The sequence below is a fragment of the Anas acuta genome, chromosome 18, assembly GCF_963932015.1.
Source record: "Anas acuta chromosome 18, bAnaAcu1.1, whole genome shotgun sequence".
Taxonomy (NCBI): domain Eukaryota; kingdom Metazoa; phylum Chordata; class Aves; order Anseriformes; family Anatidae; genus Anas; species Anas acuta.
This window is the reverse complement of record NC_088996.1, coordinates 1,105,691-1,131,693: the sequence shown is the minus strand read 5'-3', so window position 1 is coordinate 1,131,693 and position 26,003 is coordinate 1,105,691. Positions and strand designations below refer to the sequence as shown.

General features: G+C 42.5%; 1 protein-coding gene across 2 annotated transcripts; it reads left to right on the top strand.

The window, feature by feature from the left end:
* The first annotated feature begins 6,829 nt into the window (after positions 1–6,829).
* LOC137841830 (myosin heavy chain, skeletal muscle, adult-like) lies at positions 6,830–25,023 on the top strand. 2 transcript variants are annotated; one of them, XM_068655206.1, is made up of 38 exons: positions 6,830–7,051; positions 7,142–7,285; positions 7,378–7,534; positions 9,149–9,176; positions 9,275–9,383; positions 9,491–9,583; positions 9,713–9,776; positions 9,856–9,954; positions 10,061–10,164; positions 10,241–10,379; positions 11,087–11,205; positions 11,298–11,447; positions 12,253–12,423; positions 12,785–13,094; positions 13,241–13,308; positions 14,093–14,180; positions 14,275–14,392; positions 15,886–16,009; positions 16,097–16,233; positions 16,337–16,592; positions 17,371–17,613; positions 17,856–18,032; positions 18,118–18,263; positions 18,363–18,453; positions 18,534–18,923; positions 19,070–19,196; positions 20,336–20,454; positions 20,853–21,049; positions 21,464–21,647; positions 21,734–21,899; positions 22,072–22,196; positions 22,354–22,662; positions 22,829–23,032; positions 23,311–23,436; positions 23,531–23,701; positions 23,788–23,892; positions 24,033–24,128; positions 24,730–25,023. In XM_068655206.1, exons 1-38 carry the CDS (start codon positions 6,845–6,847, stop codon positions 24,883–24,885), a joined length of 5,817 nt encoding a protein of 1,938 aa, XP_068511307.1. In that variant the 5' UTR covers positions 6,830–6,844; the 3' UTR covers positions 24,886–25,023. The 2 variants fall into 2 exon arrangements, with proteins under 2 accessions (XP_068511307.1, XP_068511308.1); XM_068655207.1 differs by lacking the exons at positions 6,830–7,051; positions 7,142–7,285; positions 7,378–7,534; ... (5 more) ...; positions 10,061–10,164; positions 10,241–10,379 and adding an exon at positions 10,585–10,603.
* The last annotated feature ends 980 nt before the right edge of the window (positions 25,024–26,003 follow it).

Below are 26,003 nucleotides of genomic sequence, written 5' to 3'. Positions count from 1 at the left end.
TTGCATGACAGAACTCAGGAGTCACGATTTTTTAGTACAAGGAACAATGATACTTAAATTTAGAAGTTTCTAACTTTTGGACATCCCTTTATGACTGAGATGAATCTGTAAACTTGGACTTCCTAATCTACTTCCCATTGAACTGTGTATAAAACAAATCTCCACAAGGCATCTCAGAAATTCTTGGGCCTGAACTGGGAAACCTAGTGAAAAAGAGGAAGCTAACGAGACCGCCAAAGGAATTAGATGATGATATAGAAGGTATTATTTGCTCAGAATTTCACTGCTGCGCTATTATGAAATAAGAAATGCAACCTGACAATTTATTCTCTACTGTACAGGAATTCACTAGCTGCCACAGAGCAACCTGTTTATAGTAAGTTTTAACCTGGTGAAGATGCAAAGATCTTCCAAGCTGAATGTAAGATATCAGCAGTGTTCCTCTACAATCACTTCTTTCAAGTTGTAAAGTAGAATAGAAGGGTCCTATATAATGATGTGGTGCTTGTGATCACTCTTTTCCTGGGTTTATTTTGTGCAGGAGACTGACACATGAACAGGGGCCATGGGATTTCTTCTACTGATGATCTTATTGAAGCTAGTTGATAGTAGTATTGAAAACAGCATCACACTGCAGACAGTGAAATTTCATTCCATTGGAATATAATAAAGTCAAGTTTCCTTTTTCACAAGGCAAATCTAAAAGCAAAATTCATTGCAAGATTCTGTCTGGCTGTAGGCTGAAGATCTGTGTCTATGTGCATATTTTCACTTCAACTGATATGTTGCTAAGTATTCTCTGTCTCTGCTAACCTTAGAGCTTGATTGAGTAGAAGTCATATCTTAAGGGCTGGCAGAGATTGAGGCAGCTGCCTGATCTCTTCCTTAAGACAGTTCTATTTTCAGCACGCCTGAGTCTCTTTTCCTCCACGGGAAATGTCAGCACTACACTACCTTGCCCACGACATATTACTGTGCAGGACATTCTGTTTCCAGGGGCTGCTCTAATTCCTCTTTTTAACCTATGCTGTGCTCTGTGCTTTGCATCCAGCTACAGTAAAGTCCAGTCCTGCAGAGGCAGGAATGAGACTGGGAGAAAGTTAGTGTCTGGCAGGATTTCTTTTTCCCTTCCCTTCCCTTCCCTTCCCTTCCCTTCCCTTCCCTTCCCTTCCCTTCCCTTCCCTTCCCTTCCCTTCCCTTCCCTTCCCTTCCCTTCCCTTCCCTTCCCTTCCCTTCCCTTCCCTTCCCTTCCCTTCCCGCTTCTTTCACCAGTTCCTTTTACCAAGTACTGTCATTCAAATAGCTTCCCTTCATGAGGCTACCGTAAAAATTTATGAAACATTGAGAGGCAAATGCTGTGTAGCTCAGAAGGATTTTGCAAATGCTGATATGAGTAGCTAGATGATTAAACACTGCTATTCTTTCTGCAGGAGTTTCCTGTCCTACGGAACAGGGTCTTGAAAAGATAGGCTGCCTGCAAACTTTCATTAATTATCATTACTCTTTAGAAGGAAACATTAAAGTATATGGTTACAAATATTAATCATACAGACATTCTCACAGGCATAGAAGCAGTGACCTTGTAGATTTTTCCAATTAGCCTCTTTTAGCCATATTTTCTTCTGATTTCTTTTCCTTTTCCAACACCTTCAAATCTAATCCAAATGGAAAGGTCTTTCCTTTCTAAACCTGCACTGGGAATTCATGTCCATCTTGTGATCAATGTCAGACACTCTGTAACATCTGCCATTGCAATCAATCATTTTTTTCTTTCTTAAAATATAAGTCTTTTAATACCATATGTGGGAAACTATGGAATTCTTGGTAGATGAGGATTGGAAAATGTATTATTTTTTCGTACATGGTAGAAATTTTTAATTACCATTCACTGAAGCAGGACTTACAGAATTAACACCGGAATTCATTTTATTTGCACTTGGTGGTTTAATGCCAAGCATTGAAAAGTTGATTGTTCAATCCTTTTAACACCTGTGTTCTAGATGGGCCCAATAAATGATCTATCTATCTCCTTGATAGCACAACCCAACAAACCAAAATCTGGGCATGTGCATTAAGTGTGGTTGTTAAGGACAGCTTAAAGGCAGGCATGTTTTTGAAGAATTGTTGTTATTATTTTTTTTTTGGAAACAAACAAACAAACATAGATGTATACAAGCATATGATTAATTTTGCAAACTTTCAGGAATTTCACTAAATGTGATTCTATACCAGCTTTTCGCTAAACTCTCTTTTAAACTCTGTTATAAAGCAAAGCTTACATTCCACTGTATTACTGTAACTGCACTGTGATCAACTTAATTTAGATGCACTTAGTAATTGCAGTAGTATTAGAGAACAGTAAAAAGAGATCATTTGAAAGTAAAGCTTCCATTTTACAATACCTTTTTCCTATTTCAGCAATAATATATAATTTTATGCATTCTGAAAATAAATAAATTGCATTTTATCCGATTGATTCCAAAGACTTTTGTTTTTTTCAGAGTCTGTGGAAGATCATAAACACTTCACTCCAATAACTCTAGAAATCTGCTGATAAAAGTAATCCATTACCTGAATGTACATATCTAAACCAGCCCAGCTCTCATGCATATTTTCCAGTGCTCTCATGTATGCAAGGTTCCTTTGTCTTTTAATGAGATGATTGTAGACCGGGCTTGCCTGGGACAGTGGAGTTCACAACCTGTAGTCCCAGAGCAAGAACGTGAAATATTCACCTTTTTAATTTTTTTTTTTTAATGGGGGTTGTCAGGAACACAATATTTCTATTTAAAAAATTGCGAAAACACAGATGAAAGGGCTGAACAATTTGCTCATATGTATTCATAATGTTAAACACTTTTATACCACCCTGTAGTTGTTTAGTTCTTAGTTTTGTGGTGAAGTTATAGCCATCCAATTCAGTGTATGTACAACTTCTAGATCTCACCATAAGCTTAAACTGCTAATCAAATGGATTTTTTTTTGGTTGCAAATTATTAGTTGCAAATTTAGGTGCACACGATGTGAAATTTATATACTGAGCAAAATAGCAATTGTAATCCATGAGATCTCTGCTCACAAACAACTTCCATACATGGAAATTCACATTTGTACAATGGTTATTTTAATACTGCTCAAGACCTTCCTGCTGACACTTTCCTGAGTGAGAAGGATCCTTCTACATGCCTCCTTTCTTCCCCAGTAATACTTACGAGACATTTTAGTGCAAGAAATTACATAAGAAAACACATTTCAGCTGAGATGTCCTCCTCTGGCATAGAGATATCCATTTTTAATTATACTTCTTTTGCTTCTTCTGTCTCCCATTTAGGTAAAACATGAACAATCCTGATCTCTTCATTCTATTTTAGTAAAAAATTCTTAGTGGAGTCCTCATAGCCATACTTCTCACAGAAGAAGATTAAGCTTTCTGATGAAGAAGAAGCCGTAGTTTTTCTTTTCAAGAGATTTAGGAACCAAGCTGCATGCCTGCAAATTCTTATCTATTTGGGAATGTTGATATACTATCTTAATTTAAGGCAAGCCTTTCTGAAATTCTTCTGCAAACTGAGGTAGGATGTGTTAATAATGGCATTAAATGGTCCAGGCTGCAGTACTTGCAGTAACAATCTGTCTCTCCAGGAGCACACTGAAGGTTTTAGGTCTGCTTACACTGAGCTCCAGGAGAAAGAGCCAAACAGCCTTAGCACTTCCAGTCTGAAAGCCTGGATTTTTAAACATGTCTGTACATTCTCTGTGTGGGCTATCCTGTTTACCCAAATAGGCCATGTTCCTTGCATGGTCCTTCTTTTTAGCCCTGTAGAGGTTCTAGTGCTAGTTATCTTACACTGTCTTTTGTACTTCAAAGCCCTATTGACAGCTGTTCCAAAAACTCATTTTGCTGACTGTGTTATTCATACAATGGGAGAGGTATTGTGGAGATGGACAAGTAAGGAATCTCTTTCCATTTTAGGGTATATCTCACATAAGAGATATTACCATTGCTTGCAACTAGAAGCACTTTCATAAAATGCTTTGGGTTTCTAAATGTGCCTTATAGGGGTGTAGGGACACTAAATTCAATGTACAAATCACTGCTGAGTGACTATCAACAACTGAAGATGTGTACATTTGCTAGCTGCTTCCTCTTCAAGCCAGGCCTTCCCTTGGCTGACTTCACACCTACTGCTGCCTGACTGTGTGCCTCACTCCTGCCAGCTGGGTCCACAACTTGGGCAACCCAACAGGAAAAACACAGAAGAGCTGTACTGAAGAGACTGGATTTGTCACTGGCAACTGGAAATTCAACATTTTCTGTCCCCAGAATCAGGCATCTAGCCTGAGACACTCAGCTGCTCTCAAACAGATCCTGGAGGCACATCCTGAGGATGGGCACTTTGTCCCAGCCTGACAGCACTGCATAAAACAGGTTTGCGACCTACTGCTGAGAGCAGGGCCTCACAGGAAAGTAACAGCAGCTACCAATACTTCACCTGCTGCTGCCACAGGATGCTGCCTTGACAGTGCAGATGTTACAGCTTCCCTTGAAATGGAAGACTGGAGCTCCCACATCGACCTGAGGGAAGAAAATCCCTAGATCTCCCATCCTGGGAGAGCCCTCAGTCACCTCTGCTTCAGGCCTTGTTCATTGTGCATGGTGTTCTGAACACTGTGCTCTGAGCTGTCAAGGCCCTCCTGTCCCCTCCATGGCTAGGACCTATAACCAATGTGTTGTTGGTCACTGTGTGGCAACCCCGTGCCTCAGTGACTCCACTATGGAAGTCTCTCAGAACAATCCCTGCTGGCCCCAATCTTGGGAGAAAATTTGCACTTGGTCCTGCCAGAGGCAGGTGCCAGTCACCCTCAATGTCCAGTTCCTAAAGAGACAAGACTTCAGATGTATCCCTGTGCATGCCGTTTCACACCAGCTTGCTCTGAGATCATCCTGGACAGGGTGTTACAATCATCCTCCCTATGCTGGATGAGTTCTGGGTTTGGGCTCCAGGCATCAAAAAAACAGGTGCTGCAGTGCAAGAGGCTCCTTGGAATAAGTTCATCATGCACAGGGCAGTGCCTGGTTCTAGATATTACATCAGATTCTATGCATCACTTTTCTAACTTTGTCCCTGTGTTTTCCACTGACCTCTTTTAATAACCAGAATGCCAATGACCAGGAGAAGAACATGTTTAGGCCTGAGACAATTCAAAACAGCTCAAGTAACAGCTGTTACATATTTCTTGTGGCTGAACCCTATAAATCAGGAATTTCATCTTTCTTTGTTCAGTAGAATACACTTTTTACTTTTACATTCATTTAGAGATGCTGTGAAAATTAGAAGACACCTTCTGATCTTCTGTTCTCATGTTATATAATAACTAATACAATACTCAACTCCTTTTTCATTACTAGGGACATAGACAATGTCTTTAGATATCTCACTTTTCAGAGAAATACAGCATCTTTATATATCCATCTGCATCTGTTTCCATGTTCAGACCTTGGAAATCATCTCAAAAGCTCTACACAAGCTGTATTACAAGAGTTGATATAGTGTCCACAAAGTAATCTGAGCTATGGTAAGTTTTTGGCTTCCTGTTTTCAGGAAAAATACCTTGTTTCAGTAGTAATGCGTTTTATGAATTTTAGTTTCTGGCATAGTTACCTGTTGTTTTTCAAATACTTCTATAAACCTCATAGCATCATATGGAGAAGATAAATGCTATTGCCTACATTGTATAGTTTGAATTGTTGCAGCACTATGTACCAAACAATGTCTTGGATGGATCAGATTGTCACCAGGAAATATGTCATCAGAATCCATAAGTCCTGTATTCAAGTTCCCCAAGTGCCTTAACTGATCAAGATTCCCTCCTTAATTCTCTTGTCAAATTATTTATAGTAGATATAGCCACATAGTTGGTAAGATATAAAAAATTTCTAATTATATCTGGTCAAATCAAATGACAATTATGTCTTTAGGTAAGTTTGCCAAACAATGCTTTGCCAAAGAAGGTTGGCCAAAAATGCTTTGACCGAAGAAAGAGGAAGAATCTAGAGCATCTGCATACCGGACCCTATAAAATCTCCTTGGGACTACTTTGCCCTGCCCTCACTGAAAGTTTCAAGGTAAGTGTCAGGGTTCTGTAGGACTGCAGAGACTGAGCAGTATCTCTTTATCTTGCATGTCTCATTGCATTTGGATTGCTTCTGATAACCATTTCCAGAAGGGGTTGCTTCTGTCAGCTGGAATTTTCAATCAATTTTCCATGGTATATTTCCAATTTAAAATTTCTCTCTGAAGTACAGTGGAACATAAGAAGTTACCAACTTGTTAATATGCTAGTAACCTATGACTAAGAAACTGTGAAGTCATGACATGCAACACCCTTACAGTGCCAAAATGTTAGGCTAATTAGCTTGACATAATTTTGCTATATTCACTCCCCATTTTCTACTTTCAAACCCAACACCAACAAGAAAAAAGACAGATTTGCTTTAGGTTTGTTTTTTCAGTATACCAATTTTATAATGGCAACTAAACCACGTGTACTAATTGAAAAATCAATATTAAAAATTCTGTTCATGCTTAGAGGACTCAAGATATTTAGAAGCTGTCTCAGCCTTAAGTAGGATGTTGGTACTTAGATGTTCACATCAAAACTAGCTTTCATAAGCTGTTATTGAAATAACAATGTTATTGAAATATTAATAGTTTAAATACAAGAAAGGTAGAAACTGTATGAGATTTCATCACTAGCACAGAAAACTATAGTCTCACTGATGGAAACTGTCTTCTTCTCCCCTCAGAGTCTTCTACTGACGTGCCTTCAATAAAGTGCAGCCATGACCTCTCCAGATGCTGAGATGGCTGTCTTTGGGGAGGCAGCTCCCTACCTCCGAAAGTCAGAAAAGGAAAGGATCGAGGCCCAGAACAAGCCTTTCGATGCCAAGTCATCAGTCTTTGTGGCTCATCCCAAGGAATCCTTTGTAAAAGGGACAATCCAGAGCAGGGAATCAGGGAAGGTCACTGTCCAGACTGAAGCAGGAGAAGTGAGTGAAAAGCAACATTTGAGAACATCAAGTAATTAATTTCCATTCTAAGCTCTTAGCTAAAATATATTAGTCTTTCTTCCTTGGCAGACTCTGACCGTGAAGGAAGATCAAATCTTCGCCATGAACCCTCCCAAGTATGATAAAATTGAGGACATGGCCATGATGACCCACCTCCATGAACCCGCTGTGCTGTACAACCTCAAAGAGCGTTATGCAGCCTGGATGATCTATGTAAGTACCAGCAGCTTTCTTCCTTTGGGTAGCTGGAAGGCCTGCTGTGCCAGGCTGAGCAGAAGCCCATGTGCTGTCTCCCTTCCTTGCAGACTTACTCGGGTCTCTTCTGTGTCACTGTCAACCCCTACAAGTGGCTGCCAGTGTACAACCCGGAGGTGGTGTTGGCCTACCGAGGCAAAAAGCGCCAGGAGGCCCCTCCACATATCTTCTCCATCTCTGACAACGCCTATCAGTTTATGTTAAATGGTGAGTACTTGATCTCCCTCCAAATTATATTGTAGTAAGAACTTCAGAATAAAAAAAATATATATTTTTCCTGCAGATATATGTAAAATATTTCAACATATGGAGTTGTGTATGTATCATGTATGTAAGTTTACTGAACTTGAATACCCATCTTTAAATGAGATCAATGGCACAGAGACCATACTGGGAGTGTTGTAGAGGGAAGTCTAGATATTTAGATTTGTAATTGCAGAGTAAAAAGTTTGATGGAAAGCAGAACAAGCAATGCTACAGCAGTGTTAGGGATGTATCTTAACATAAAGTATGGAATCAAACATTGTTAACATACTATTCATGTCAGGAAGTAAGAAAGTATCACTATAAATTGAAGTTTCAAATCCAAGTAAGTATACTATTAATGCTTTTTACTGCCTTAAAACCCCAAGTGATAATGGTGATTGTCAGAGATGAAGGCAGTATTAGGGACTGTAGTAGTAAGAGGCAGAAGACAAATGGAAAATGGAAGATTGGTAGAATGATTGGCTAAGAAATGGCTTTTACCTCTTAAGATCTCAGGCTTACAATGGGTAATTCTTTGGTTCAGTGCACAGTAGGGCAGAAGGAAACAAAATGAACAGTAGGAATCATCTGGAAAAGAGCCAAAATAGCAGTAGTACCATGAGGTTCTATGAAAAAGTGGAACATTCAGATCTCGAATAAAGTAGACAGTTCTAATTTTTCTATGTTAGAAAATGATATAGTAGAACTGGAGAAGGTTAACAAAAGAATGCTCAAAGACATGAAAGAAATGAAATAAATTCTTTAAGAATAACAAGTAAGTTGATAAGGACATTGAAGACGGCAAAGAGAAAATGGACGGTACATATGACAGAAATTTGTAAAATCAATAGTTGTATAGAAAGTAGGATAAGGATTTACTCTTCTGTTCTGTCTTGTAGTAAAGCAACTACAAAGCACCAAAACAAACTATCAGTTGAGATGTTTAGAAAAAGGCAAAGGGAATAAAAAATCACATAAAATATACTTAAGTTCTGGAAATTCTTTTTCAAAGAAAACATATGCCCTAAAGGTCTATGTTAATGAATAAAGTAAGAAGATGAATTCATGAAATGTCCATTTTAAACCATTACAAAAAATTTTACCAAACATGGCTCAAGAAATCTTTAAACTCAGGAGGGCCTTTCGTCTGATCTGGGAAGGAGTTTGAGTTCCCAGAAAGTTTCTATTCATTTTAATTTACATTTTTTCAATCACTTTAATCATATTAACATTATCTATCTATCTATATATATATTGTTTGGGTTTTTCTCATATACATAAACATCAATCATGATTTAAATAGAACCCTCTTAAAAAGAAGCCAGCATATTTTATCCCAAACCCCTATCTCTATCAGTCCAAATCAGACATCATATTTTAATGGGGAGAACTTCAAAAAATCCTGAAAGTGCTAAATTTAAGTGGTAAGGTTAAGTGTTAATTTCCCAGGCCTTTTATCTGGGAATTGATTATCTAGTGTTCCTGCACCCTAAGGAAGCTCCAGTTACTTTCTCTCATAGATCTTGATTTCATTTCAATTCAGGAGCACTGAGAAAACTCTCTGTCTTTTTGCAGACCGTGAGAATCAGTCCATCCTGATCACGTAAGTACACTTCTTGCTCAGTTCCCCACGGGGCTGCCCTGTTCCAGGGGACCTGCTGCCTGACTACACTCTTTCTGCTTCACTGTTTGATTTGGCAGTGGAGAATCTGGTGCAGGGAAGACTGTGAACACAAAGCGTGTCATCCAGTACTTTGCAACAATTGCAGCTAGTGGGGAGAAAAAGAAAGAGGAGCCTGGCAAAATGCAGGTACTGGCAGATATTGGCAGTATACTGGCTTGAAACAGTGTTTTTCTCTGATATTCATTTTTGAAAAGTATAACTAAGTTTAACTAATAGTTATAATTATTCTGTAGGGAACTCTTGAGGATCAAATCATCAGCGCCAACCCACTGCTGGAGGCATTTGGAAATGCCAAGACTGTGAGGAACGACAACTCCTCACGCTTTGTGAGTTGACGCTTCATACAAAGTCCCTCCCTCCCGTTACAAGACAAGTGATGCACCTAGTGGTATTCCACATAAGGAGCTGTCAAAAGAATCCATCCAGGCTGAAGTGTTTCTTTTCCCCCTCAATAGGGCAAATTCATCAGAATCCACTTTGGGGCCACAGGCAAACTGGCTTCTGCTGACATTGAAACCTGTAAGTGACATCCTGGCATGATCACATCCTTTCCTCCGTGTGCTGTCTCATTCCTAGCTCTTTCTTCCTGCTTTGCCAGATCTGTTGGAGAAGTCCAGAGTCACTTTCCAGCTCAAGGCAGAAAGAAGCTACCACATATTTTATCAGGTTACCTCCAACAAGAAGCCAGAGCTGATTGGTAGGAAGGATCAATATATCTTTTTGGGGAAGATTGCTGAGCAGCTGCTCCCTCTACTATCTAGCTGAAAGAACTAAGCCTGTGTCCTTCCTCTTCCTGCTTTCAGACATGCTTCTCATTACCACCAACCCATATGATTTCCACTTTGTGAGTCAAGGTGAGGTCACTGTTCCCAGTATTGATGACCAGGAGGAGCTCATGGCTACAGATGTAAGTACTATAATGAAAATATTTTTAATTGTTAAATCTACTAGGCAATAACTTTACTTCACTGCTTCTACTGCAGAGTGCCATTGACATCCTGGGCTTCACTGCTGATGAAAAGACTGCCATCTACAAGCTGACAGGGGCTGTCATGCACTATGGCAACTTGAAGTTCAAGCAGAAACAGCGAGAGGAGCAGGCAGAGCCAGACGGCACAGAAGGTCCCTAATAACTGTTCTCCTAATTTAAAAAAAAAAAAAAAAAAAAAAAAAAAAGAAGGACAGATACCTTTTTAAGAAGGAAAGATGCCTTTTTAGTCAGGAGAAAAGCTATAACTCAATGAAGTGAAAAGTAAGGAATGTTTCATTTAGTGTCCATGAAACTGTGAAGCATATTCTTTGATCTCTGAACTATTTTATCAAATGACACTCCTTCCTTTCCATGGGTAGGTTCATGCATTTTTACATTTTCCATTTAGCATACAGAGCTTTTTGACAAGTCTTTTCAAAATTCAGCTTTCACGTGTTCATAGAGGGGCTCTAGAATCATGCATCTATTGGCACACAGACTGTGGCCTATTCAAATATAAGTGCTTTTTTAGAGTTTGACTAAACTGCCAAGTTGTAATCTTCATGTAGTTTTAAAGTTACAATTATCTGAAGTTTATAAGTTTATTAGTTTATAGTTATTTTAGTTTATAATCTTTGTGAAAATATTCAAGGATAAATTTTTTACCAATAACTACTTTCAAAATATACCGTCAGCTTTCACAGCTTTCCTTCATGGGGTATATACTCCCTGTGATATTAGATGAAAAGATTTGCAGTTCAAGAATTTCAAACATTGGAGTAATTTCTGAGAAACTTCCCCATTTATAAAATTCCAGTCATTATTAAATGATTTTTTTTCTACATCTCCTGTCTTTTAGTTGCTGACAAGGCTGCCTACCTGATGGGCCTGAACTCAGCTGACTTGCTCAAAGCCCTGTGCTACCCCCGAGTCAAAGTTGGAAATGAATACGTGACCAAAGGTCAAACTGTGGAGCAGGTAAAACTATTGGTTATAGCTCAGAACATCTCTTTAGAGAGTTAATCTTTTTAAAACATTCTCTGTAAAGTAACATTTCCCCTTTGCTTTAGGTTCACAATGCTGTAGGTGCTCTAGCAAAGGCTGTCTATGAGAGGATGTTCTTGTGGATGGTTGTTCGCATCAACCAACAGCTGGATACAAAGCAACCCAGACAGTACTTCATTGGTGTCCTGGACATCGCTGGCTTTGAGATCTTTGATGTAAGGAACAAGAATCTCACAGCAGCTTCATAGTGGGGAAAATGTGTGTTAACAAAATTCTAAAAGATTTTTTAAAAACAGTCAGAGACATAATACACTTGTGTTCTTTCTTTTTTAAAAAATACTATGATCAAGAGGTCTCACAGTTAAAGAAATTTTCAACCTTTTTGAAGAATTGGATCTTAATAGGAAAGCAACTACTAACTCAGCATGCAAGAATATTAAGCTTAAATAAAAAGAAAAAGGAAAGAAATCTGTGACAAAGTTACATGGGCCACAGGTGAGGAAATTATTGAAAGAGATTAGGAAATGCTTATACAGTTATTGAAAGAACTACAAAAGCTTCCATACCAGAGGACGGAAACATCTACAGCCACCAAGTCAAGAGCATAAAAATATTTCAATAGCAAACTGAGACAGTCTTCATGATTGTCATGAGTAGAGTCTACTAATAAATTTGTTTTGATAGGAGAAATTGTTCTGAAAATGATTTACCAAAATATGCCTTAGAATTAAGAGATTCCAAAGAGATAAGGGATAATTATCATTGTTAAATAATACATGTTGTATTCATAAAAGAAGGATAACAGAGAAAATATATGTTAATTATATATTAGAAGCCTCTTTTTATCTTCAGAATTAAAGTACAGTCCCACTGAAGGGTTATTGGGAGAACAGACAGGAAGGGGAACTTGTATTTGTATGAAGAGACATATGATGATGAATTAGAATTCCACAGGAAAAAGTCTTGTGATTGCTGCACCTTTAAAATGTTATATCCTTTTTTTTTTTTTATATTTGGCAGTTCAACAGCTTTGAACAGCTGTGCATCAACTTCACCAATGAGAAACTGCAGCAGTTCTTCAATCACCACATGTTTGTGCTGGAGCAGGAGGAATACAAGAAGGAAGGGATTGAATGGACATTCATTGATTTTGGGATGGACCTGGCTGCCTGTATTGAGTTGATTGAGAAGGTATCCTTCCCGTTCAGGTGTATTAATGCTAGAATTCTGTTGTTATTTAGGGATACATAAAGAAAAGACATATGATGAATTAAAATATTACACTTCAGTTGTAAAGCTGCTCTGTATTTTTGTAATCTGTAACGTTGCTTGCAAGGATTAAAAGCACTTCCACAAGCAACAAAGAAACACCAAGTGTGAAAAACGATGAACTTAGCTAATTTTCTCTGACTTATTGTCATGAAATGTACAGAAACAGATTTCTCTTTTGATTTGTTTGGCAGTTTTCAGTCCTAGTTCCAGACTCTTTCCAAACAAGTGTTGTCTCCTTCCTAATCTTTTTCTCCCTCCTGCCTGTTGTAATGTCTTCCAGCCCATGGGCATCTTTTCCATTCTGGAAGAGGAGTGCATGTTCCCCAAGGCAACTGACACCTCTTTCAAGAACAAGCTCTATGACCAGCATCTGGGCAAGTCCAGCAATTTCCAGAAGCCCAAGCCTACCAAAGGCAAGGTTGAGGCCCACTTCTCCTTGATACACTATGCTGGCACGGTGGACTACAACATCACTGGCTGGCTTGAGAAGAACAAGGACCCCCTGAATGAAACTGTCATTGGGTTGTACCAGAAATCATCAGTGAAGACACTGGCCTTACTCTTTGCTAACTATGGTGGAGCAGATTCAGGTCAGCTCTGTGAAATTCTTTTCAACATGGGACAATTCTGAAGGGAAATAAAAAAGGAAAAAAATCTTTAAAGCCTTTTTTCTATTCTATAATTTGTAATACTCAACGTCAATATTTTCATAGTTTTCATTTTCTTTAATTTTCAGAGTCTGGTGGCAAAAAAGGTGGCAAGAAGAAGGGTTCCTCTTTCCAGACTGTCTCAGCTCTTTTCCGTGTAAGTACAGGTCTCTTCACTTTGTCTTCTTTTACTTGAAGAAAGAGAACTTAAAATATGAAAAGTGAAGTTATACCCTCTTGAAGTGCTACAGCTGAAGAGATCCAGATCCACTTACTACTATAGATTCATTTATTTCCATTTAAATGATGAAGTGATTTTTTTTTTTTCCATTGTGGAATAATTTTCTGTCATTAAGATAACAAAATGAAATGAAAACTCTTTCAAAATATTTGTTGTGCAGATCTTTTTTCATACATCTTTATTTGTAGGTTAATTTTGAAGTTGTGACATAGCATCTTCTCCCAGCAATTGCACAAAATTCAGAATATTTTCCCAAATGGGAGTTTTAGATTTTTGAATATTTTCAGCACTGCTACCATGCAACATTTGTGAATAATGGAATAGCTTTGAAAAACAGAGATGGTAATTTTAAGTTTGGCAGAGGGTGACTTTAAGTTTATTGCATATAAAAGCCTAACCAATATATTGATGCAGGAGAGCAGGCACCCGAGATTGTTCAAATGTGTTCAGAGCAATGACTCTTATGGTATCAAATGAGGTATATCTCAGGTTTTGTAATAAATAAATTACGATGACAAAATAACAAAATTATTCCTTTTAGTAGCAATGCCCAATAGTCAAAGACTAATGAAAGCTTTTGTGCATGAATATGGAAATTTTACAATCTATGATTAACTCCTTTCCATAGTTGAAATACTGGCAACTTCAGGGATGCAGATTTCTCATTTGTTGATTTAAACTTTACCTTGAAATTTCACAGGAGAATTTAAACAAGTTGATGACAAATCTACGTAGTACTCACCCCCATTTTGTACGCTGCATCATCCCAAATGAAACAAAAACACCTGGTAGGTGGATCCAACAGGGTGAAAACTTGAGCCACAGAAGCTCTTCTCCTGAGTAGCAAAAAATAGGGTACTAACTAATGGTGGTGTTTGTTAGGTGCTATGGAACATGAACTGGTACTACACCAGCTGCGGTGTAATGGAGTGTTGGAAGGGATCAGGATTTGCAGGAAAGGATTCCCCAGCAGAGTCCTATATGCTGACTTCAAACAGAGGTAAGAGTAAAGGAGGAGCTGTTGACTTCCTCAGTTGTAGAAAAGCCTTTAGAGACATCTTGACAGATTAGAATGCTGGACAATCAACAACCATATGAAATTTAACAAATTCAAGTGCCAGATTCTGCACCTGGGAAGGGAAAATCCTGGATATATGTACACACTGGGGGGGACAAGAGGCTGTAGAGCAGTCCCACTGAAAGGCATCTGGTGGTTTTGGCCAATGGCAAGTTGAATATAGTTCAATAGTGTGCCCTGGCAGCCAGAAGGGCCAAATATCCTGGGGTGCCTCAGGCATGGTGTTGATAACCAGTCGAGGGAAGAGATTGTCCCACTCTACTCTGTGCTGAGGCAGCCTCACCTTGACTACTGTGTGCAGTTTTACGCATCACTATATAAGAAGGATATAAAACTGTTAGTGTCCAAAGAAGAGCTACAAATGTGGTGAAGGGTTTAGAGGGGAAGACATATGAGAAGCAGCTGAGGTCCCTCAGTTCATTCAGCCTGGAGAAGAGGAGACTAAACGGGGGACATCATTGCAGTCTGCAGCTTCCTTGTGAGGGGAGCAGAGGGGTAGGTGCTGATCTCTTCTCTCTGGTAACAGCAGCTGCATGGAGCTGTGACAGGGGAAGGTCAGGCTGTGTGTTAGGAACAGGTTCTTCCCATAGAGTGTCATCAGGCACTGGAACAGGCTCCCTAGGGGACTGGTCAGAGCACCAAGCCTGACGAATTCAATAAATGTATGGACAAAGATCTCAGACATAGAGTTTGATTTTTAGATAGTTCTGTGTGGAGCCAGGATTTGGACTCAATGATTTTTATGGGTCCCTTCCAGCTTGGAGTATTCTTGTTTGGTCTGGTCTGGTCTGCCTTACTGCCCAGTCTTTTCCTGTTCCATGCCTTCTGTATCCCAAACTACTTTAAGTGCCATATTTAATACACCGTTTAGTGCATACACTCTGTAATCAAATCTAACTATCACATTAGAGTAGTGTACTACTGGAAAATTATGAGGTAACTAAAAATAAAGTTTCCTTCACAAATCCGCTTCAAAATTTGAACAAAAATACAGTTTTCTACCCAGTATGCACAGAGTGCCTCTAAAAGGATTTTTGATGTTCTGTTGCTGGAAATGAGATTACTCCAGTTATATGGTCAGCTGTTGCTGAAAACTATCTGATGAGAGCTGTTACTAAGAATAGCCAGAGTATCCTAACATGCCTAAATATTACAATAAAGTACTGATTGGAAATTTAAACATGTTTCAGTATCAGTTCATGATGAGAAGTGCCACTATCAGTTAATGGATAAGAATCAGGATTCCCTTGGACTCTGAATTAACAGTATGGAAATGTCACTTACACTGTCCCGAAAGGGTGGATTTTCCCTAATACTCAACTGGAGAGTCAGCTATTGCTGAGAAGGCTGTGGGGTTTATTTGCAGTAGTGGTATTGGCAAAAGGTATTTCTTCATGTTGTGTTTTCTCCTACAGATACAGAGTGCTTAACATAAGCGCTATCCCAGAGGGACAGTTCATGGACAGCAAGAAGGCTTCAGAGAAGCTCCTTGGGTCCATCGATGTGGACCACACCCAGTACAGATTTGGTCACACCAAGGTAAGAACAAGTCCTGTGCTCAAAGACTATGTACCTCTGCTACACATGACCCGAGACTGATGTGCTACAATGTTTCCCTTTTTCCAGGTGTTCTTCAAAGCCGGGCTAATAGGTCTTCTGGAGGAGATGAGAGATGAGAAGCTGGCAGAGATTATGACCAGGACACAAGCCAGATGTAGGGGCTTCCTAATGAGAGTGGAGTATCGGAAAATGGTGGAGAGGAGGTACACATTTATCACAAATGTAGCTTATTCACATGGTACTTCACTAAATGGGTGTTAAATTAAAAATTTTGGTATGTTATTAACATAAGGGATTTTGTTACAGGGATGCCATCTTCTGCATCCAGTACAATGTTCGCGCATTCATGAATGTCAAGCACTGGCCCTGGATGAAGCTGTTCTTCAAAATCAAGCCCTTGCTGAAGAGTGCAGAATCTGAGAAGGAGATGGCCAACATGAAACAAGAGTTTGAGAAAACCAAGGAAGAACTTGCAAAGTCTGAGGCAAAGAGGAAGGAGCTGGAGGAGAAAATGGTGACCCTGCTGCAAGAAAAAAATGACCTTCAGCTCCAAGTGCAGGCAGTGAGTGTCACCATTTATTTGTCCTCTTTTTTTTTTTTATATCTTCTTTTTGTTTGTTTGTTTGTTTGTTTGTTTGTTTTTTCCAAGCACAGACTTATGGGAAGCTGACTAAATTGCAATAGAATAAAAGTCACACACTTAAAGTTACTCTAAAGTTGAGTAACTATGAACACTGCCAGGGGCTCAGCAAGTTACCTGTCAGTCAGTGAGGATAAGCGTAAGTGCCAAATGAGACTCGGCAGCCCTGCTGTCCTGTGGAAAGAGCCAAGTAGTGACATTGTAAAGGCAACCCTGAGAAGGACCCAGTTTTCCTGAACACAGATACACTATAAGGCTAGATTACCTTCACATGAACAGATCCTTGGTGTTCAGCTTCAGTCAGGAACAGGCAGTTTCTTAACTTCAAGAAAAACATTACTTTCTTCACTGTATTATTCCCACAAATGGAAAAACCTTGGCTACCCAAATATGATGACGATCATGGTGAGTCAATTATAAACTAGAGGCTATTGAATACTGAGTCTGCGAGGGAAAACTGTTACACATCTATGGCCTTGCTGAGAGTTGTCACTTTTCTGTGATGCTCAAGCGTGTATGAGGTATTCTCATAGCTACCACTTCTGCAAGCCATTTTAAAGAAAGAAAGAAAGAAACAAACAAAAAAAGGAATTAACATTAGTGTCAGATGGCCTCCACATTTTAACATGTGCCTACTTACAGACACACAACAGGAACTTCAAAACGTTATAACCCACAAAAATCTCTGTCTCCCCATCAGGAAGCAGACAGCTTGGCTGATGCCGAGGAACGGTGTGACCAGCTCATCAAAACCAAAATCCAGCTGGAAGCCAAAATTAAGGAGGTGACAGAACGGGCTGAGGATGAGGAAGAAATCAATGCTGAGCTGACAGCCAAGAAGAGGAAACTGGAGGATGAATGTTCAGAGCTGAAGAAAGATATTGATGACCTGGAGTTAACCTTGGCTAAAGTTGAGAAGGAAAAACATGCCACTGAAAACAAGGTACACACATGGAGAGTCACACAAAGGGAGAAGGGATAGATACCTCCCATATTAGGCTGGCATCCCTAGAAAGGGGCTAGGTTTGTAAGTTGCAGCTGGACAGCTGTGAAGCTCAAATAAAAATCAAGCTCCTGGCTAAGCACATAAATATAAGCTCCTGGCTAAGCACACAAATGAAAGTGCCCCTACACAAGCTGTCAAGTGTTATACACGGTATTCTGGTGCTTGCTTACAATGTGCAGGTGAAAAACCTCACAGAGGAGATGGCAGCCCTGGATGAGACCATTGCCAAACTGACAAAAGAGAAGAAAGCCCTCCAAGAGGCCCACCAGCAGACACTGGATGACCTGCAGGTTGAGGAGGACAAGGTCAATACACTGACGAAAGCAAAAACCAAGCTGGAGCAGCAAGTGGATGATGTAAGCACAAACGTATATGGCAGTTACAGGATACTTCTGGAGATAAATGTGGCTGGCAGAATACTGATGCTCTTTTTCTGTTTAGCTGGAAGGGTCCCTGGAGCAAGAGAAGAAACTGCGCATGGACCTTGAAAGGGCTAAGAGGAAACTTGAGGGAGACCTGAAGCTGTCCCAAGATACCATAATGGATTTGGAAAATGATAAGCAGCAGCTGGATGAGAAACTGAAGAAGTAAGTGTGGTTGTGGGACACCTGAGTGTGGATCAGGTGCATTTATTAGGTAGTTTTATTTGGATGTTAACACTGTGTTTCTGTATGCTTTGTGCAAAGGAAAGACTTTGAAATCAGCCAGATCCAGAGCAAAATTGAGGATGAGCAAGCCCTGGGTATGCAATTGCAGAAGAAGATCAAGGAGCTGCAGGCAAGTCTCTGGTCCTTCCCTTCTGGCCCTCAGAAGGACATCTGAGGGCATGGGTGTGAAGGGTCTTGCGTTTTCCCCAGGCCCGTATCGAGGAACTGGAGGAGGAAATTGAGGCAGAGCGAACCTCTCGGGCAAAAGCAGAGAAGCACCGTGCTGACCTCTCCAGAGAGCTGGAGGAGATCAGCGAGCGCCTGGAAGAAGCAGGTGGGGCTACAGCAGCTCAGGTTGAGATGAACAAGAAGCGTGAGGCAGAATTTCAGAAGATGCGCCGCGACCTCGAAGAGGCCACGCTGCAGCACGAAGCCACAGCTGCCGCCCTGCGGAAGAAGCACGCAGACAGCACAGCTGAGCTTGGGGAGCAGATCGACAACCTGCAACGAGTCAAGCAGAAGCTGGAGAAGGAGAAGAGTGAGCTGAAGATGGAGATAGATGACTTGGCCAGTAACATGGAGTCTGTCTCCAAAGCCAAGGTAAAGAATTGCAGTAGAATTCACAGGGCCAAGGTACAGCACATAGCCTGAATCTACTAGTCACACTCTCCTATAAGAATCCTGCTGTGAGAATTAGACAGAGTCCAGGAGTTAATTTCCTCTCCTTCCTTGTTTTTGATACCTAGTCAAATCTGGAGAAGATGTGCCGCACTCTGGAAGACCAGCTGAGTGAGATTAAAACTAAGGAGGAGCAGAATCAGCGCATGATCAATGACCTCAATACTCAGAGAGCTCGTCTGCAGACAGAAACAGGTGAGACATCCTCAGTCCTGAGGTGCAATGGCAGAACCTGCAAATCAGGAGGATACGCCATGGTGCAAAGCAAGAATTGGGCTAACGGCTCAAAGCAACCCCAGATTACAGGGCTTTACAGTGATCTCCGGGGCTAAGTACTGGGGACAGCTTTGTTTAACATTTTGATCAACAGTCTTGGTTGAGGGGACTGAGTGCACGCTCAGTTATTTTGCAGACAGCACCAAGTTGGACAGGAATGTTGATCTGCTTGAGGATAGGAAGGCTCTGCAGAGCGATCTGGGTAGGCTAGATCAATGGGCTGCAACCAATTGTGTGGTATTCAACAAAGCTAAGTGCCGGGTGCTGCATTTGGGTCACAACTACCAAGTGCAGCAATATAGGATTGGGGAAGAGTGTCTGGAAAGCTGCTCAGCAGAAAAGGATCTGGGGGTGCTTGTCCACAGCTGGCTTACCATGAGCCAGCAGTGTGCCCAGATGGGCACCAATGTCATCCTGTCCTGTATCAGAAACAGTGTGGCCAGCAGGTCTAGGGAAGTGTTTGTCCCTGTGTATTTGGCACTGGTAGGACCACACCTCAGATACTGTGTTCAGATTTGGGCCACTCGCTACAAAGAACATACTGAGCTCCTGGAAAATGTTTAGGGAAGAGCAAAGAAGCTGGTGAAGGGACTGGAAAACAAGACATGCAAGACATGTGAGGAGCAGCTGAGGGAACTGGGTTTGGTTAGTCTTGAGAAAAGGGGGATGAGGGGAGACCTCACGGCTTTCTACAACTACCTGAAAGTTGGTTGTAGCAACGTGGGTGCTGGTTTCTTTCCTCAGATGACAAGTGACAGGACATGAGGAAATAGCATCAAGTTGCATCAGGGGAGGTTTAGATTAGAAGACAGAAGGAATTTCTTTGTGGAAGGAGTGGTTAGGCACTGGAACAGGCTGCCTAGGGAAGTAGTAGTCTCCATTCCTGGAGGTGTTCAAGAGATGAATGGATGTGATGCTCAGAAAAATGTTTAGTAGTGAACTTGGTAGTATAGTGTTACAGCATGGTTGGACTTGCTGATCTGGTGGGTCTTTCTAAATGATTCTATGATTCTACTGTTAGTGTAACTTTATTTATTTGTGAATTTTTCACTTGCCAGGTGAATTTTCACGCCAGGTGGAAGAAAAGGATGCTTTGATTTCTCAGCTGTCTAGGGGCAAGCAGGGATTTACCCAACAGATTGAGGAACTGAAGAGACATCTAGAGGAAGAAATAAAGGTCTGGAAGTACCCTACTTCCTGCAAGCCACATCACCCAGAAATGCATGAGTTATACTCATCCCAACACACAGAGAAGGAACCATAGTGATTTGGATGCTAGAGGAAGTCATCCACAAGCCCTTAATGAGATTCTGATGCCCTCCAAGACAGTATGGACACAGATCTGTAGGCACATTTACAGAAACAAGAGATCAGTGTCCCCTGGCCACCTTTCACTAATGCATCCTAATCCTCTAGCACTCGTTTATGAGGGATGCATCATCTCCCAGCTATACGGTTTTCTCATCAGAGTTTACCCACCCTTTCCCTGGGGCAGTTCTCCTGCGCATGACAATTTCATCGTCAAGATGCATCTCAAGATGTGTATCCAGGTTACTAATCCCAGTGTCCCCACAGGCCAAGAATGCCCTAGCCCATGCCTTGCAATCTGCTCGCCACGACTGTGACTTGCTCCGGGAACAATATGAGGAGGAGCAGGAAGCCAAGGGTGAGCTGCAGCGTGCCCTGTCCAAAGCCAACAGTGAAGTAGCCCAGTGGAGAACCAAATATGAGACGGACGCTATTCAGCGCACGGAGGAGCTGGAGGAGGCCAAGTATGTGGGAAGTGGGATGTTGATTGGGTAGAGAAGACTGAGACTGGTAAGGGTATTTGGAAGGAGTCTTTGAAGATGGGTCAAGATAGGAATGGGATGAAGGCACCAATATACTCTCTTTGTGGTAGAGGGCAGAGAAGGAGAAAGATGAAAAGCGTGCTGTGGAAAAAGTTCAGACTGGAAGGACAAACTTACCCTTAGGGAGTTAGAAGAGCTAAGACAGTCTGAATACTCAGTTGGTGCTAGGGCAGAGATGCAATAGGCCCTTTAGGCGGCACGCTGCCTTGGACAGAATAAATACTGCGGACAGCTCAAGGAACTAAGTCCCCTAAGCAGGCAAGTGCCCTCTTGTGAATCTTATAAAATTGGCTACCCTTTACTCTCTAACCTGAAGCTGTGATCATCTCCTCCCAGGAAGAAGCTGGCACAGCGCCTGCAGGATGCAGAGGAACACGTTGAAGCTGTCAACGCCAAATGTGCTTCCCTGGAAAAGACAAAGCAGAGGCTGCAGAACGAGGTGGAAGACCTGATGATTGATGTGGAGCGAACGAATGCTGCCTGCGCAGCTCTGGACAAGAAGCAGAAGAACTTTGACAAGGTATTCTGGCCCCTGGCCCTGTGCTTCCTGGGCAGGGCATCTCCTCACAATTGCCACATCCATACTCACACCCTGTTGCTCCTCAGATCCTGGCAGAGTGGAAGCAGAAGTACGAGGAAACACAGGCTGAGCTGGAAGCTTCCCAGAAGGAGTCTCGCTCTCTCAGCACGGAGCTGTTTAAGATGAAGAATGCCTATGAGGAGTCCCTGGACCATCTGGAAACGCTGAAGCGTGAGAACAAGAACTTGCAGCGTAAGTCCCTAGCCCTCTGCTGCTGGCCAGGCTTTCCCCCAAGCTTGTCTACCCACCACTCCACACGCGTGAGTGCCCGCAGTGATGAGAAGAGACCTGTCAGCCTGGTGCGTCAGGGCCTTTCCCTTTATGCCCTATGTCTGACCATGCCTTGTTTCACCCTTCCCTACAGAGGAGATTTCTGACCTCACGGAGCAGATTGCAGAGGGAGGAAAGGCGATCCACGAGCTGGAGAAAGTCAAGAAGCAGATTGAGCAGGAGAAATCTGAAATCCAAGCGTCCCTGGAGGAAGCTGAGGTACACAGTGCTAATGAATGGTGTCCAGACTGAAACAATGGGAGCAGAAATCTGCAGACGTGGCAAGAAAGACAAACTGTATTTCATGCGGTATTGTATTAGAGATTACTTAGAAAGCAAGCCATAGTTTACTCACTGTTCCTACTAACTTGTCCAGGCCTCCCTAGAACATGAAGAGGGGAAAATCCTGCGCCTCCAACTGGAGCTCAACCAGGTCAAGTCTGAGATTGACAGGAAGATAGCAGAGAAAGATGAGGAAATCGACCAGCTGAAGAGAAATCACCTCAGAATTGTGGAGTCCATGCAAAGCACCCTGGATGCTGAGATCAGGAGCAGGAACGAAGCCCTGCGGCTGAAGAAGAAGATGGAGGGAGACCTGAATGAAATGGAGATCCAGCTGAGCCATGCCAACCGTGTGGCTGCAGAGGCACAAAAGAACCTGAGAAACACACAGGCAGTGCTAAAGGTATAAAGCAAAGTATGTGCACGTAGGCATCTATCTTGCCTCATGTTACACCAACATTGTAATTGTACAAATAATTTATTAAAAGAGCAGGAAATGTCTCTGATGTCTCTGTCCAACAGTGCTGCAGTGATCAGCCACCTCATAATCTCTCTTTCCTCTCTTACAGGATACTCAAATACACTTGGACGATGCTCTCAGGACGCAGGAAGACCTGAAGGAACAGGTGGCCATGGTGGAGCGCAGAGCAAACCTCTTACAGGCTGAAGTTGAGGAGCTGCGGGCAGCCCTGGAGCAGACAGAGCGGTCAAGGAAAGTGGCTGAGCAGGAGCTTCTGGATGCAAGCGAGCGTGTGCAGCTCCTCCATACCCAGGTCAGATACTTTGCTGGATATGAATCCTGCCCACAGGAGATAACATAGAACGAGACTGCTATGTGTCTTGCTTGTTGCTATGCATCTTGCTGTGTACGTATTTGAAGAGCAAAGCTGTGACATGACCAGTCCAGCCAGGCACCCATGTCTGGTTTGCCGCTAGGGCTCTAAAGAGGACCTTTGAATTAAATACTTTCATAAACATTACTCTCGCTCTCAACTCTTGATGTGGAGGTGTTAGATCTGACAGTACAAATCCTATCCTTCCTGTTACACAGAACACCAGCTTGATCAACACCAAGAAGAAGCTGGAAACAGACATCGTGCAAATTCAGGGTGAAATGGAGGAGACAATCCAGGAAGCCCGCAATGCTGAAGAGAAGGCCAAGAAGGCCATCACAGATGTGAGTTGGGGAACTCTGTCACTGAGGGTGTTGGATGTATCCTCCCCCAAAATGTCTTTGGCCCCGACCTGGCTTTGCTGCTTTGCCTCTCCAGGCGGCCATGATGGCGGAGGAGCTGAAGAAGGAACAGGACACCAGTGCCCACCTAGAGAGAATGAAGAAGAACCTGGACGTGACGGTGAAAGACCTGCAGCACCGTCTGGATGAGGCTGAGCAGCTGGCACTGAAGGGAGGCAAGAAGCAACTCCAGAAGCTGGAGGCCAGGGTGCGTAGGGCTGGTATTTGTGCACAAGGGAGCACGTCCCTTGGAGAAATAGCGGAGAAGCTCCAAAGACAGATTTTTCATTGCAGGTGCGGGAGCTGGAAGGGGAGGTAGATGCTGAGCAGAAGCGCAGTGCTGAAGCCGTGAAGGGTGTGCGCAAGTACGAGAGGAGGGTGAAGGAGCTGACCTACCAGGTAAGGCAAGAGGCATCTTTGTGCTGACACACCTTTCTCACAGAAAGCCAAAGCATTTTCCCATGAACTCCAAGAGGACATGTTTTCTGGAGGTGTGGGGAAACCAACTCTCTGTCTGTCCTTCTTACCAACTACTGTAGTCTGAGGAAGACCGGAAGAACATTCTCAGGCTCCAGGATCTGGTGGACAAGCTGCAGATGAAGGTGAAATCCTACAAGAGACAAGCTGAGGAGGCTGTAAGTATTGCTTGGAGAATGGCCATGTGCACCCTTCCGTTGGAGCAGCACACTCATTGAGATGAGCACGAATACAAGGAAAGAGGCATGAAAGTAACTCCAAAGACACAACAGTCTTGACCATGTGGTTCATTCCCGTGTCAGCAGGCCTCGCCTTCTTCTGGGCATGCTGCACTCAGGGATGAACCAAGGGTTATCCTGCCACCTGTTTGATTCAGGAAGTCAGACCAAAATTCCCAAAATTCTCAGTCCATTGACTGAGAAGCTCATGAATCTCTGACGCTGGTAACAGCACAGGGTTTCTGAGTCTTTCTCAACCTAATAAACCACATGGAAAATTGGGCACCGAGTAGTGGGAGAATAAGCACACAAAATGAGAAGACCACGTGACAAAATTGATCCTCAAGAGTGACACGGCAGTTTGTCACACTGAGGTCCTCAATAAGGGAGGATGATGAGGTCTTTGAGGGGGTTCTGGGTCAGCGGTGGTAGATAGGAGACGGGAGGCCTGTGCTTCACCACAGCCCTTCGAGGCCCAGGCACATGAGGAGTGAAACCCCTGCCCCAGGCTCCTCACCACCAACTCCCTCTCCCCACACAGGAGGAGCTGTCCAATGTCAACCTCTCCAAATTCCGCAAGATCCAGCACGAGCTTGAGGAAGCCGAGGAGCGGGCTGACATTGCAGAGTCACAGGTCAACAAGCTCCGAGCAAAGAGCCGGGAGTTTCACGGCAAGAAGATAGAAGAGGAAGAGTGAAGATGTCACGTGGCAGCAAAGTGGCCTGAGGGGTGCACAAAATGTGAACCCTCTGTCACTTCTTCCATAACTGGGATTTGTAGCCCCCTGAATACATAGGGAATAAAGTCTGTAGATTACTTCACATGGTCACCATGAGCATTAGTTCTCATCTGCTTCTCTTTTTACTGGTTAGGTCTCTATCATCATTTGGTTTTGGGCACAGCTTTGGTTATAGCCTCTGTATACCAACATCACGGTACAGCTTTCTGTCACCTGCTTCCCAGTGGCTCATCCCTTCTATATCACTTAGTGACTGGGGCAAGATTGCAAGTGGCAAATCAAAGGCAGAGAAATCACAATAGTAGTTCCTCTATACTAGGAACTAATAGGAAGTGGTGTTACGAGGCGTGCTACTTGTAATGCCACTCTCACCAGGTTCAGATCCGTCCCACGCACTGCTGCTCTGCTGACGAAACTCTGATGGAGAAGGTGTGTGGCAAATAAGAAGCATCTAAGGAAAACACCACCGACAGAGACTCTGACCATGCTCAAAGCTTTGGAATAGGAGCCTATAGAGGTAAAGCCCGAGTTTACCTAATGTGCAAGGCAGGCAGCAGTGCAGGGTCATAGGATGGCTCTGTTCCAAGACTCTCCAGGCATTCTGCAAGATAATGGCTAACTGGAGGCATTTCTCAGGGGGCTGAAGAACCTGATCTGGGCAGCAGGCGACATACATAGTGCTAGGCATAGCGATAGCTAGCGATAGACATAGTGATGCTTGGCAAAGCAGTGATAAAAGTGCCGTGGCTTTTGCACCTTGAACTGAAAAGGACACAGGATACATTTTCCTCTATGCGACCTGCTTGGAGCTCAAACAATGTCGCCATCACTCTCAGGTTAAACTCATGCCTTCCCAAATACAACCCACATGGATATAAAGATCAGTTCCTAGCAGACTTTAGTAGCATGAGCAGGGAATCTCAACAGGACAGGGTGTGCAAGCACTGTTAGATCCTCTAGCTGCTAGTCTCCCCCACTGGGCACCAGCACCCTAGCACCCTTATGGCTGGCTGCCTGGTGGGAGGTCATTGTCACTGTTTCCTGCTGGAGCTGGACTGCTTTACACAGATGATTTA